At 45.3% G+C, this 12308-nt stretch overlaps 1 protein-coding gene across 1 annotated transcript in view; it reads left to right on the top strand.

The window, feature by feature from the left end:
- HRH3 (histamine receptor H3) overlaps window positions 1-12308 on the top strand; it is a 33134-nt gene that overhangs the window by 5889 nt on the left and 14937 nt on the right. The window contains exons 3-5 of the mRNA XM_048497912.1: window positions 6212-6242; window positions 6437-6441; window positions 11945-12111. Coding sequence (XP_048353869.1) covers window positions 6212-6242; window positions 6437-6441; window positions 11945-12111 — 203 coding nt within the window. The remainder of the gene's footprint in view (window positions 1-6211; window positions 6243-6436; window positions 6442-11944; window positions 12112-12308) is intronic.

The following is a 12308-nucleotide window of genomic DNA, read 5'->3' as shown; positions in this document are numbered from 1 at the left end:
AATCCACCCCCTGAAACATCAACAATTTCAGTAGTTTAAACTAGAGAGCCCAAGTTCTCATTTTAAATCCGCACCTTAGGGAGAATCACTGGGGTTACTGGCAAAAATATGCTGTTAGAGAGTGATGCTGATGCACCGAAGGTGAATTCTCCGATGAAACAACATCACTTTCAGTAATGGCGTGAGTGGTTGCACAGAGCAGGTGTGCATCCCTAATCTGGGAGGAACCAGGGTTTGATTCACCCTGCTCTGCCCGCTTGAGCCAGGGGTAGGAACCTCTCGGCTCTCCAGATGTTCGGAACTGCAATTCCCATCAGCCCCTACCAGGCATGGCCGGTGGCCATGCTGAGCGGCAAGAAACTTCGATAAGATTATGGTTCCTGAACTCAAACATAATTCTAATGGCTTTAACTGTGGAAACTTATCTAGAGAATTCAAAGATTTAGCCTGTGCACCCCCCCACACACCAGCTGGGTCACTTTGGGCTAGTCACAGCTTTTCGGAGCTCTCTCAGCCCCACCCACCTCACAGGGTGTTTGTTGTGAGGGGGGAAGGTCAAAGAGATTTTAAGCTCCTTTGAGTCTCCAACAGGAGAGAAAGGGGGGATATAAATCCAAAGTCTTCTTCTTCTAAACTGAGGACCTCAGATTCTCCCTTTAAATCCATGCTGAAGGGGGTGGGTTTAAAAGGAGAATCTGGGGAAATTTGGGGGGTGCCTGCTGTCAGGAATGCAATTGTTAAGCTAGCAGCACCAAATTTTTAGGGTATCTTTAGGAGACTCTCCTAATGATACCACCCAAGTTTGGTGAAGTTTGGTTCAGGGGGTCCAAAGTTATGGATTCTCAAAGGTGTAGCCCCATCTCCTATTACCTCCCATTGGAAACAATGGAGGATGGGGCACCCCCTTTGGGAGCCCATAGCTTTGGACCCCCTGGACCAAACTTCACAAAACCTGGGTGGTATCAGTAAGAGAGTTTCCCAAACAATCCCTATAAGTTTGGTGCTGCTAGCCTAAACAATGCACCCCCTGCAGGCCAAAAACCAAAAACACTAAAAATGTTTTTAAAACCCACAAACAGGTGGGTGGACCTTCGGACATGAATGGGGGGGTTGGACCCGAGAAATCCCCCTTACCTGCGTCCTTGCTGACACATCTCGCTCTTCTGTCCTAAGTACAACAGTTGTAGGCCCAGCTTCTCTGCCTTAACCTCGATTGGGTTCTTGGACCTTCCTACCAATGCAAAAAATGACTTTTTTGACTCAACAATTTTGAGGCTGAAATAACTGAAATTGTAGCCAAATTTCTGCAGCGCGTTTTGGATTAGGTTCCCTTGGCTTCTGTTCACGTTACTTACACTGTTCTTTACTGGATTTATTCCTATTCTTTGTCCCTATGTTGTATATGCCTAATAAAGGTCTCTGAATCTGAATCTGAACTAATGATCTGGAAAGATGCTCTGAGTCATCAATGGTCTCTGAAATATTGGAAGGGGGAGCGGAAAAGACATGCACCCCCCTCCCTAATCCTGATGGGATTTAAGGAACATCATTATGTGGAGATTGTGGGCCTTTCTTGTGCTTGTTTCTCTTATATAGAGTTGAACTCCGGGCTTTTTGAAAAAAAAACACCTTATGTGTACCTTTCCTTCCTAGTGAAAATATCAAACCTGCACTCTTTTTATTGGAGGGATCAGAGTTGGAAGTCTGGAGAGCCTGTTCTAATTCCACCTACTCAGTTGAAGGCCAACTCTTTCCCCTCTTCCCTGTTTTGCTTTTTCCTGACTACAGTCACCTGCCCTCAACCTGAAAGTGGTGTAGTGGTTAAGAGCAGTGTGGTGTAGTGATTAAGAGCAGGTGGATTCTAATCTGGAGAACTGGGTTTGATTCCCCATTCCTCAACCTGAGTGACTGAGGCTTATCTGGTGAACCAGATGTGTTTCCGCACTCCTACATTCCTTCTGGGTGACCTTGGGCTTGTCACAGTTGGGCTAATCACAGTGGGGAGAGGAAGGGAAAGGAGCTTGTGAGCCACCTTGAGTCCCCTTATAAGAGAGAAAGGAGGGATATAAATTCAAACTCCTCCTCCTCCTCCTTCTTCTTCTTCTTTGAACTTAGCCAGTCACTGTGGTGAGCAAAAAAAATCCAGAGCAGAGCTAACTCTCTGAAGTCAATTGGCTTAGAAGGGTATACATTTGCTTAGGACTGCAGTGTGCATGTCTTGGATCAATTACTTTTTGCAGAGGAAGGAATATAACAAAACTTAGCCATGTCTATGTAACTTCAATATGTCTGTCAATCCTACTCATATTTCAGTCCTACAATGTACTGGGAAGGAAGATGGCATGGCGTAGTCTGATCTCATCAGATCTCAGAAGCTAGGAATGGTCAGTACTTGGATGAGGGGCCACCAAAGAAGGCTCTGCGGAGGAAAGCAATGACAAATCGGAATCATCTCTGGTTCTCACTTGACTTCAAAGATCTTTGCTGGGATCACCACAGATCAGTGGTGCCCTCCCGCACCATGACGAAACAACATTTTTTGCACCAGGTCTTGAAGTCAGTATAGGGACCGGGAGGGGAGGGGTACCACCACTTGACTAAATGGCTGCAGCCCAGGGACATTTGACCCCATATGTCCCCCTGGGTAGTACGCCCCTACTGGGCAGATTTTTCCCATCATCTCTGATGACTGAGCTGTTTTGATGGTTGCGTATGAAGTGTTCAGTCTTAAGATCTGCAGAAAGGTGAAGGAAGCCTGTTTTTCCATTGTGGGAAATCCCCCTTTTCATCAAGGCACCGGAGAACTGAGGCTAATTCATCAAACAGAACTAGAATTTATTAAACAAACTAGATGGGATCAGGACATATTTCAAATGGATGGGAATCAAGCAAGAGATAACTACCGGTATATACAAATATCAGTTTTGGCACAGGCACAATTCTTAATTCAGCTTTATAAGTTTCTTCAGTTGCTTAGATGTTATGAGGTTCTTTAAGTTTTATAGGTTTCACAGTTCCTTAGATGCTGTGAGAGGTTCTTTACTTTAAGATAGTACAGTTAGATGTCACTGGCTAATGGATTCACAATTACTTTGGGTCCTAACAGTACCCTTTAACATAGTACACATTGGTAGCTATGTACTTCACATAAATCTCCCTCCTGAGGTAACTTTAGCAGAACATTAATAGACCAGACTGGGAATCCACCTGTGTGTATAACTCCTGTACTAATAGGTTTAGGAATTATTCTTTATTCCAAAGATATATTCTCTTCCCTTTTATTTGTGGTAACCTGTGAAAAGTCTCACTGCTACACTACCTTCAGCTTTGACCACTAAATAAAACTCTCAGTTTTCTTATCTATTTTCTGCTTTCAGTACACACTGAGCTCAATACATTTCAAGTCAGATGTTGGAAGTGGTGTTAACTTGCAGGAATCCAAATCCAAAAGCTCACAAAGCTTTTCCTCTCAGAGAGATACCTCCTGCCTCTCTGAGTCAGCTGGTTGCTCCACCAATCAGAGTGTGGGTCAGCTTACCCAATCAGGGTGCTTTCCGGTTCCTAGGAAGTTTCCTCCACACTCTGCTGTGATAGCACCTTGTTCCTCTGACTGACTTGCACTTTAAACCTATATTTCTTTGTGCAGTTCATCACGGTACTTGTTATCTATGAAGCCAGAAATAACTTAGTTTATGTTCATATGTTAGACCAGGTGTGGCCAAACTTGCTTATCATAAGAGCCATATAGAATATATTTCAGATATTTGAATGCCACAAGACATGAACAAATACACACATGTTATAGGCACATTTTATTAAAGGCCTTTATATAAGTATTAATAAATACACATAATAATTTTTCATTTTATTTACATTAAATGAAAACACCAAGGTTGAAAACAAAAGGGGTAAAAATCATTGCTAATGATATATATCATTGCTAATGATATATATTTGTCTAAGACCCTAAATATCTGGTCAAAACATGAAGAAGAATATGTAAATTATTTTGGGATCATTGTGGCACGCACATATATCACCGGTATTGCATGAGCTGCAGTGGTTGCCAGTTGAGAGCCGGATCAGGTTCAAAGTTTTAATGGTGATGCTTAAAGCCCTTTATGGTCTGGGCACAGGATATTTGCTTGACCGCCTCTTCCATTATAACCCCCAGAGGACATGAAGATCTGGAGGCAAGGGACTCCTTATTACCCCTGGCTCATGGGACGTCCGTTTGACCTCAACATGGGCCAGGGCAGTGATGGGATTCAAATAATTTTACAACAGGTTCCGGTGGTGGGAATTCAAATAATTTAACAACTGATTGTTTACAAGCACCATATTAACAACCGGTTCTGCCGAAGTGGTGCAAACCTGCTGAATCCCACCACTGGGCCAGGGCCTTTTTGGCCTTGGCTCCTTCTTGGTGGAATAGTCTCCCAGAGGAGATCAGAGCCCTGCGGGATTTCACAGAGTTCTGCAGCTCCTGAAAAATGGAACTGTTTTGCCAGCCATTTCGTTGCAGCCAATCTCTGACTACCAGTCTCCCCAGGCCCATAGGTCTCCTTGGCCCATAGGTAGGTTTTCATCACTGCTTGGTTTTTACAGCTTTTAGTGTAGTCCGGTTTACTAGCTTCTGATTTTATGGACTGTATAGGTTATTTAAACGTATTATTTGGGTACTGTTTTGCTTTGAAACCATGGGTTCTAGTCGAAACAGCTTTTATGTATTACATCGCCCCGAGCCAAATATGGGAGGAGTGACTAACAAATCTAATGAATGAATGAATGAACCGTAACTTAGCGTAATCTTAGCGAATCTAACGGACGAGCGAAACGGAGCGAGCGAGCAGTTGACGGACAGTTGTGAACCGGACGGACGGACGGACGGAACGAATGACGAATGAGGCGACGGACCAGACGGGACGGACCGGACGGGATGGATGCATTAATGAGATGAATGAACCAGACAGACAGATGAATGATTGCGGAGGGAATGAATGAATGGATGCATTAATGAATGAATGAATGAATGAGTGAGTGAATGAATGAATGAATGAATGAATGAATGAATGAATGAATGAATGAGAGAGATATTGTTGTGGGCTATTTCCGCTAATAGCCCCATTTTTGCTATATCCATTTTTTTGAATATATTTTTGCCATATCAGCTACATTTTTGCTAATCAGCTAAAATCCAGCTGATATGTTCTCACAGTTTTACGAATTTGCTATGTCAGATGTTGATCGGTAAGGATTGCACGGTGCTTCAACGTTGACTTCCCAAAGGTCATTACAGCATACATTGATTCACAGCAGTATGTTGTAATCCACATGATCAACTGTGCAAAAACAGAAATCTCAAGAAGGTCTCTCAAGACTCTCAAGGCTTTCAAGACTTTATCCCTGAGCAAGGATAAGCACCCAAGGATGCAGTCTCAAGAAGGAAACTGCTACCTCCACATGCCCCCCTCCTTCATCACCAGCACCAGAGAGGAAACTCATTGGACCACACTAGAAGGAAAAAAAGGAGGAGTTTGGATTTATATCCCCCCTTTCTCTCCTGGAAGGAGGCTCAAAGTGGCTTACAATCTCCTTGCCCTTCCCCCCGCCCACAAAAAGCATCCTGTGAGGCGGGTGGGGCTGAGAGAGCTCCAAAGAACTGTGACTAGCCCAAAGTCACCCAGCTGGCAAGTGTTGGAGTCCACAAGCTAATCTGGTTCCCCAGATGTGTTGGAGTGCACAAGCTAATCTGGTTCCCCAGATGTGTTGGAGTGCACAAGCCAATCTGGTTCCCCAGATGTGTTGGAGTCCACAAGCTAATCTGGTTCCCCAGATGATCGATCTTATTCCTAACGTTTCACCTGCATCTGTGGCTGACATCTTCAGAGGTGTATCACAGAAAGAAGTGTGTTACACACTGTGTCCAGCGCGAAGGGAATGTTTAGTGGGGTATATGTTGTCTATGTCCCAGGGTGGGGAAACCAATCAGTAAGTGTTTGGGTGGAACTTGCTATGCAAAGGTGGGGTTGACTGCACTGTATTGAGGGTGGGGTTTTCAGTCCATTTACATTCGTGTTCACATTTGCATTCCCTGCAGTAGCAACAGTATGAGTGAATGCAGATCCTGTGTCTGGGTAGAATCCATTGTCCATGTACCCAGCATGCCCTTGGCCTTTGATTCTGGTGTTTTTAAGTACTGGTAGCCAAGTTTTGTTAATTCTCAGAGTCTCTTCCTTCTTGTTGAAGTTGTCGTGGTGTTTGTGGAGTTCAATAGCCTTTGGACACAGTGTATAACACACTTTTCTCTGTGATATACCTCTGAAGATGCCAGCCACAGATGCAGGCGAAATGTTGGGAACAAGATCTACCAGACCACGGCCACACAGCCCGGAAAGCAGAGGTGGGATTCAGCAGGTTCTCACAGGTTCCTGAGAGTAGGTTACTAATTATTTGTGCATGCCGAGAGGTGGTTACTAATTGGTGATTTTGCCAAGTGATTTTTGCCTTAGTTACGCCCCTCCTCCGCTCCTCAGCAGTAGCGCGCAGAACTTGAAGCAGTCTAGCAGGAGGTGCACCGGTGTGCATGGCAGCCTGCGCCTGCGTGCATCCGTTTCCCGCCCAAGGACCGGCGCAGTAGCTGCGTCCTTGCCACAGCCCCGCCCAGGAATGCCCCGCCCCCGGAATGCCCGGCCACACCCCCGTCATGCCCCGTTCAGCCCCATTGGCGCTACGCCACAGTTTGAATCCCACCACCATGGGAACCTGTTACTAAAATTTTTGGATCCCACTACTGCTGGAAAGCCCACAACAAACAGTATAACATATCCAATAAAGATGGAGGGAGAAAGAAAACTGCCTAACACTTTCACAGGCAAATTAAAATCTCACCGTTACTTTTACAGAGAGTGTCCTACGGAATTCCGTTATCCCAGCCCACAACTCCCTTTCTGCCACATCTCTTGAATAAAATTGCTGTCCTCAGCCGTTCACCGATATTTCATTGTTCTCTGCCTATGGAAACAAGCCAGGATTTGTTCTCATTAGAGAATCTGCCCGTCAGCCAAGCGCTTCCGCAGAGACCCTGTGTGCAGCTTCAGAGCTGAGGTGGGAAGTCGCCAGAGAACGGGCTTTTTGGCCACCGTGTGTTGACTTTGGAACTCTGCAGCTGTTCACTTGGCACCTGGCCTATCGAGTCGGAGGCCTCGGGCGAAAACTCTTCTGTTCGTCTGGGCTTTTCATTAACTCCTGATGTTTTTGTTGATCGGTGCATGTGGATGGAAGCAGGGATTGAGTCATGTGTGCAGAAATTAATTGCTCTCCTCTGATTAGGGCCATGCTATCTCTACTTACTTGTTGGCTTTTGTTAAGTATAGGATATTTTATCTTTGCTGATAAGATGCCATTTAGCCACTGTTGACTGTTACCATGTTTCTAATTTATGCTCTTCCGGGTAGGTCCTAATGTGGGAAGCAAATCTTTTCAAACAAAAACATAAACGTTAAAACTCAAGGACGATCCCATTTGGAAGAGCCGACAATTTATTTAAAAAGAAATTAGGGCCATTCTGAACCATTCTTTCCTCTCAACTACAGCTCCACAACACAACTGTCTGCCAGCGGGTGCACTCTAACCTGGAGAACTGGGTTTGATTCCCCACTCTGCCACTTGAGCTGTGGAGGCTTATCTGATGAACTAGATTAGCTTGTGCACTCCAACACATGCCAGCTGGGTGACCTTGGGCTGGTCACAGTTCTTCGGAGCTCTCTCAGATCCACCCAACTCACAAGGTGTTTGTTGTGGGGGGGGAGGGAAGGGAAAGGAGATTGTAAGCCCCTTTGAGTCTCCTACAGGAGAGAAAGTGGGGGATATAAATTCAAACTCCTCCTCACTCCTCCTCTTACTTCACCTTATAAAGACTCTAATGGTTGAAGACACAAACTTGACATCATATTGATTGGTGAAAGTATTAATTTTTACAGTGGCTGGTTTAATTTACCAAAGAACATAAGAACATAAGAACAAGCCTGCTGGATCAGACCAGAGTCCATCTAGTCCAGCTCTCTGCTACTCGCAGTGGCCCACCACTGCCTTGGGGAGCTCACATGCAGGATGTGAAAGCAATGGCCTTCTGTTCCTGCTGCTCCCGATCACCTGGTCTGTTGAGGCATTTGCAATCTCAGATCAAGGAGGATCAAGATTGGTAGCCATAAATCGACTTCTCCTCCACAAATCTGTCCAAGCCCCTTTTAAAGCTATCCAGGTTAGTGGCCATCACCACCTCCTGTGGCAGCATATTCCAAACACCAATCATGCGTTGGTGAAGAAATGTTTCCTTTTATTTGTCCAAATTCTTCCCCCCAGCATTTTCAATGGATGCCCCCTGGTTCTAGTATTGTGAGAAAGAGAGAAAAATGTCTCTCTGTCAACATTTTCTACCCCATGCATAATTTCATAGACTTCAATCATATCCCCCCTCAGCCGTCTCCTCTCCAAACTTAAGAGTCCCAAACGCTGCAGCCTCTCCTCATAGGGAAGGTGCTCCAGTCCCTCAATCATCCTTGTTGCCCTTCTCTGCGCTTTTTCTATCTCTTCGATGTATGCATACCACCTCCTAGACTTCGGGTGGGAAAGGAAAGATGCCTACAAAGAAAAGCTAGAAACTTCTATGGTCATAGTTTCAGAGGGCAGCTGTGGTGTTCTGCAAGATTGGAGTCCAGTGACACTGTAGAGACCAATAAGATTTTTAGAGTATAAGCTTTTGAAGAAGATCCTCTGAAGATGCCAGCCACAGATGCAGGCGAAATGTCAGGAGAGAATGCTGCTAGAACACGGCCATACAGCCCAGAAACCACACAGCACTCCAGTGATTCCGGCCGAGAAAGCCTTCGACAATATTTTGAAGAAGAGTTTGGAATTAAACTCAGTTACTCTCAACCATGAGGAGTCTCGAAGTGACTTCCATTCACCTTCCCTTCCTCTCCCCACAACAGACACCTTGTGAGGTAGGTGGAGCTGAGAGAGTTCTGAGAGAACTGTGACCAGCCCGAGGTCCTCCAGCAGGCTCCATGTGTAGGAGCAGGGAATCAAACCTGGTTCTCCACTCTGCCACTCTTAACCAATACACCACACTTTGAGACTCAAAGGGAGCTTATACTTTTGAAAGCTTATACCCGAAGAATCTTGTAAGTTTCTAAGGTGCTACTGGACTCGAACTTAACTGTTCTGTGATTACATTTCCCTCTGGCTTTTATTTATTTATTTATTTTTCAAACTTATATACCGCCCAACCCCCAAAGGGCTCTATTCAGATCTATTATTGATTTGCTCAGTGTTGTGTTCTCCATTCAGCAAAACTCAGTCATGGCTAGGTCCCAGGGCAAGCAAAATAAACCCTCAGGCTAGTATAACAGTACTGGGATATGTGAGGTTACTGTATTTGCTAATGCTAGCTAATAACAGTTGAATGCTTGCTGGAATCCAGGAAGCAAATAGCATGCTAACTGCATTAAGCAATAATGAAAGAGTACAGTCGATTATCTCATGGAGATGGAAACTATTAGGCACAAAATTATCACCCAGATAATTCAAGTGCAATTTAAAACAAGGGATCCCAGCACAGCCCTGTTTGACTCCACAGAACCAAAGAAGTGGTATCGTTTTCCAGAAACCGGGTTTCACTCTTGATGTGACATTAGGGTCACCCCAGAATGGGCTGATCAATTATTAAATTAATTGATCCGTAATGATTTCTTCATTATCGGGCCTCTGAACTTGTACTCATTTAGAAGAGTTTGGATTTATATCCCCCCTTTCTCTCCTGTAGGAGACTCAAAGGGGCTTACAATCTCCTTGCCCTTCCCCCCTCACAACAAACACCCTGTGAGGTAGGTGGGGCTGAGAGAGCTCCAAGCTGCTTGACCTAGGCCCAGAGGGTCACCCAGCTGGCGTGTGTGGGAGTGCACAGGCTAATCTGAATTCCCCAGATAAGCCTCCACAGCTCAGGCGGCAGAGCTGGGAATCAAGCCCGGTTCCTCCAGATTAGATACACGAGCTCTTAACCTCCTACGCCACTGCGTAATCTATGAGCTGCTGTGGGATATGGAAACAGGAAACCAGAATTCCGAAGAGCAATGCCTGAAACTTGGGGTGGAAGGCATGGTCTTTTTTTCACGAGAGGAGATGCCCTAGATAGGACCTGACCTAAGAGATTATTATTTCGCCTTACTCTTAATGCAGCATCCAAGTTCAGACCTAGGAAAAGGGTTTTTTTAAAAAAAATATTATAATTTACTCAGACATTTTTTGCTTGACGCAATGTTTCCTCTTCCTAATCAGTGGTTTTGCGTATAAGTGATATGTCCTTTGTTCTTTTCCAGAATTGATATGTCACTCTTAACAACACATAAAAGCCTAGACTTCTGCCCAACGCTTTGCAGAGTACAAAGAGAAAGCGAGGAAACACCTACCTGAATATGAATGATGTTAGGTTCCTAAAATGTGCCCCTGCGGTCAGAGCAGAACATAATATAATAAATAAATGAATAATAGATTGATGCAGGAGGCCAGGAAAGGTTTGTGGTTCATTGTTTGAAGTAGAGCTTTTAAGGACTCAAAGGGAGGCCATATGCAGTAAAATTCAAGGGAAGTTTACTTAGAAGAAAGTCTCAATATCTCCAGTGATGCTTAAATATGCATAGGTTTGCATTCTTTGTTGGTATTCGCCTACTGTTGGTATTCGCCTAACAGACCAGGTGATAGGGAGCAACAGCCGCAGAAGGCCACTGCGTTCACATCCTACATGTGAGCTCCCAAAGGCACCTGGTGGGCCACTGCGAGTAGCAGAGAGCTGGACTAGATGGACTTTGGTCTGATCCAGCTGGCTTGTTCTTATGTTCTTATGTTCTTATGTTCTACTGGCAGTCCCAGATCTAACCGGACAACTTTCTCTTCCTGCTGGACTCTGAATCTTGTATGAAATGTTGGGGGAAAATGTTGTTTCCTACCATGTTGAGCAAAGGGAAGTCAGTATGGTATCGGCCAAGCTTTGGGCTATGGGAAGCTATGACAGGGTCTTCTGAGAGGGGCGGTGTGAAAATAAGGTTAGACATGTGAACTCCTCATTAAGGTGTAGCAACTTGGGCCCTATCATGGCTGGCCCCGGCTAGTTTGACCTTGTCAGATCTCAGAAACCACCAAGGATGTCCAGGGTGGCTACATAGAGGCAGGCAATGGCAATTCACCTGTACCTTAACCTGGATGGCCAAACTGGCCCAATCTCATCGGATCTTGGAAGCTCAGGGTCAGCTCTAGTTAGTGTTGGGATGAGAGACCACCAAATAAGTTCATGGTAACAACACAGTGGCAAACCACTTCTGAATACCTCTTGCCTTGAAAAACCAATGGAGTTGGTCTAAGTCTGCTGTGACTTGACAGCGCTTTACACAAACAATTTGGGACCTGGGTCAGCTGGATAAATTCCTCCCATTCCAGGTAGAATAGGAGGCCTGAAGGGGTTCCTTCCTTCCTTCCTTCCTTCCTTCCTTCCTTCCTTCCTTCCTTCCTTCCTTCCTTCCTTCCTTCCTTCCTTCCTTCCTTCCTGCCTGCCTGCCTGCCTGCCTGCCTGCCTGCCTGCCTGCCTGCCTGCCTTCCTTCCTTCCTTCCTTCCTTCCTTCCTTCCTTCCTTCCTTCCTTCCTTCCTTCCTTCCTTCCTTCCTTCCTTCCTTCCTTCCCTCCTTCCTGTCCCATCTATGCTGAATAGAGAAGAGAAATGCTTGAAAACCCCAGTCAACTTCTCTGATTTCAGGTGCCTTTTGCATTCCATTGTATTTTCCTTCCTTCCTTCCTTCCTTCCTTCCTTCCTTCCTTCCTTCCTTCCTGTCCTGTTTATGCTGAATACAGCAGATAAATGTTTGAAAACCCCAATCAACTTCTCTGATTTCAGGTGCCTTTTGCATTCCATTGTATGTCCCCTACGTCTTAACCGGGAAATGGACCTTTGGGCGAAGCTTTTGCAAACTCTGGCTGGTGATGGATTACCTGCTGTGCACCACTTCTGTCTTCAACATCGTACTGATCAGCTACGACCGATTCCTCTCCGTGACAAGAGCGGTGAGTCTTGAGTTGCTAAGAGCCAACAGACTAATCCGATGGTCTGATGGAATTTGCCTAATGGCAATACCACGTCTAACTAGAAGGACCCTTTCTTCATGCTGTTCTCCAAATCTTGTTAGAAAAGTTATGTGTCCTACCATGCTGTAGGGAGGGAAGGAAGCATCGTATAGCCCACTTTTGTCGGACCTTGGCCC

The sequence above is a fragment of the Sphaerodactylus townsendi genome, linkage group LG05 (genome assembly GCF_021028975.2).
Source record: "Sphaerodactylus townsendi isolate TG3544 linkage group LG05, MPM_Stown_v2.3, whole genome shotgun sequence".
Lineage (NCBI taxonomy): Eukaryota > Metazoa > Chordata > Lepidosauria > Squamata > Sphaerodactylidae > Sphaerodactylus > Sphaerodactylus townsendi.
This window is presented reverse-complemented; position numbering and strand designations above follow the sequence as displayed.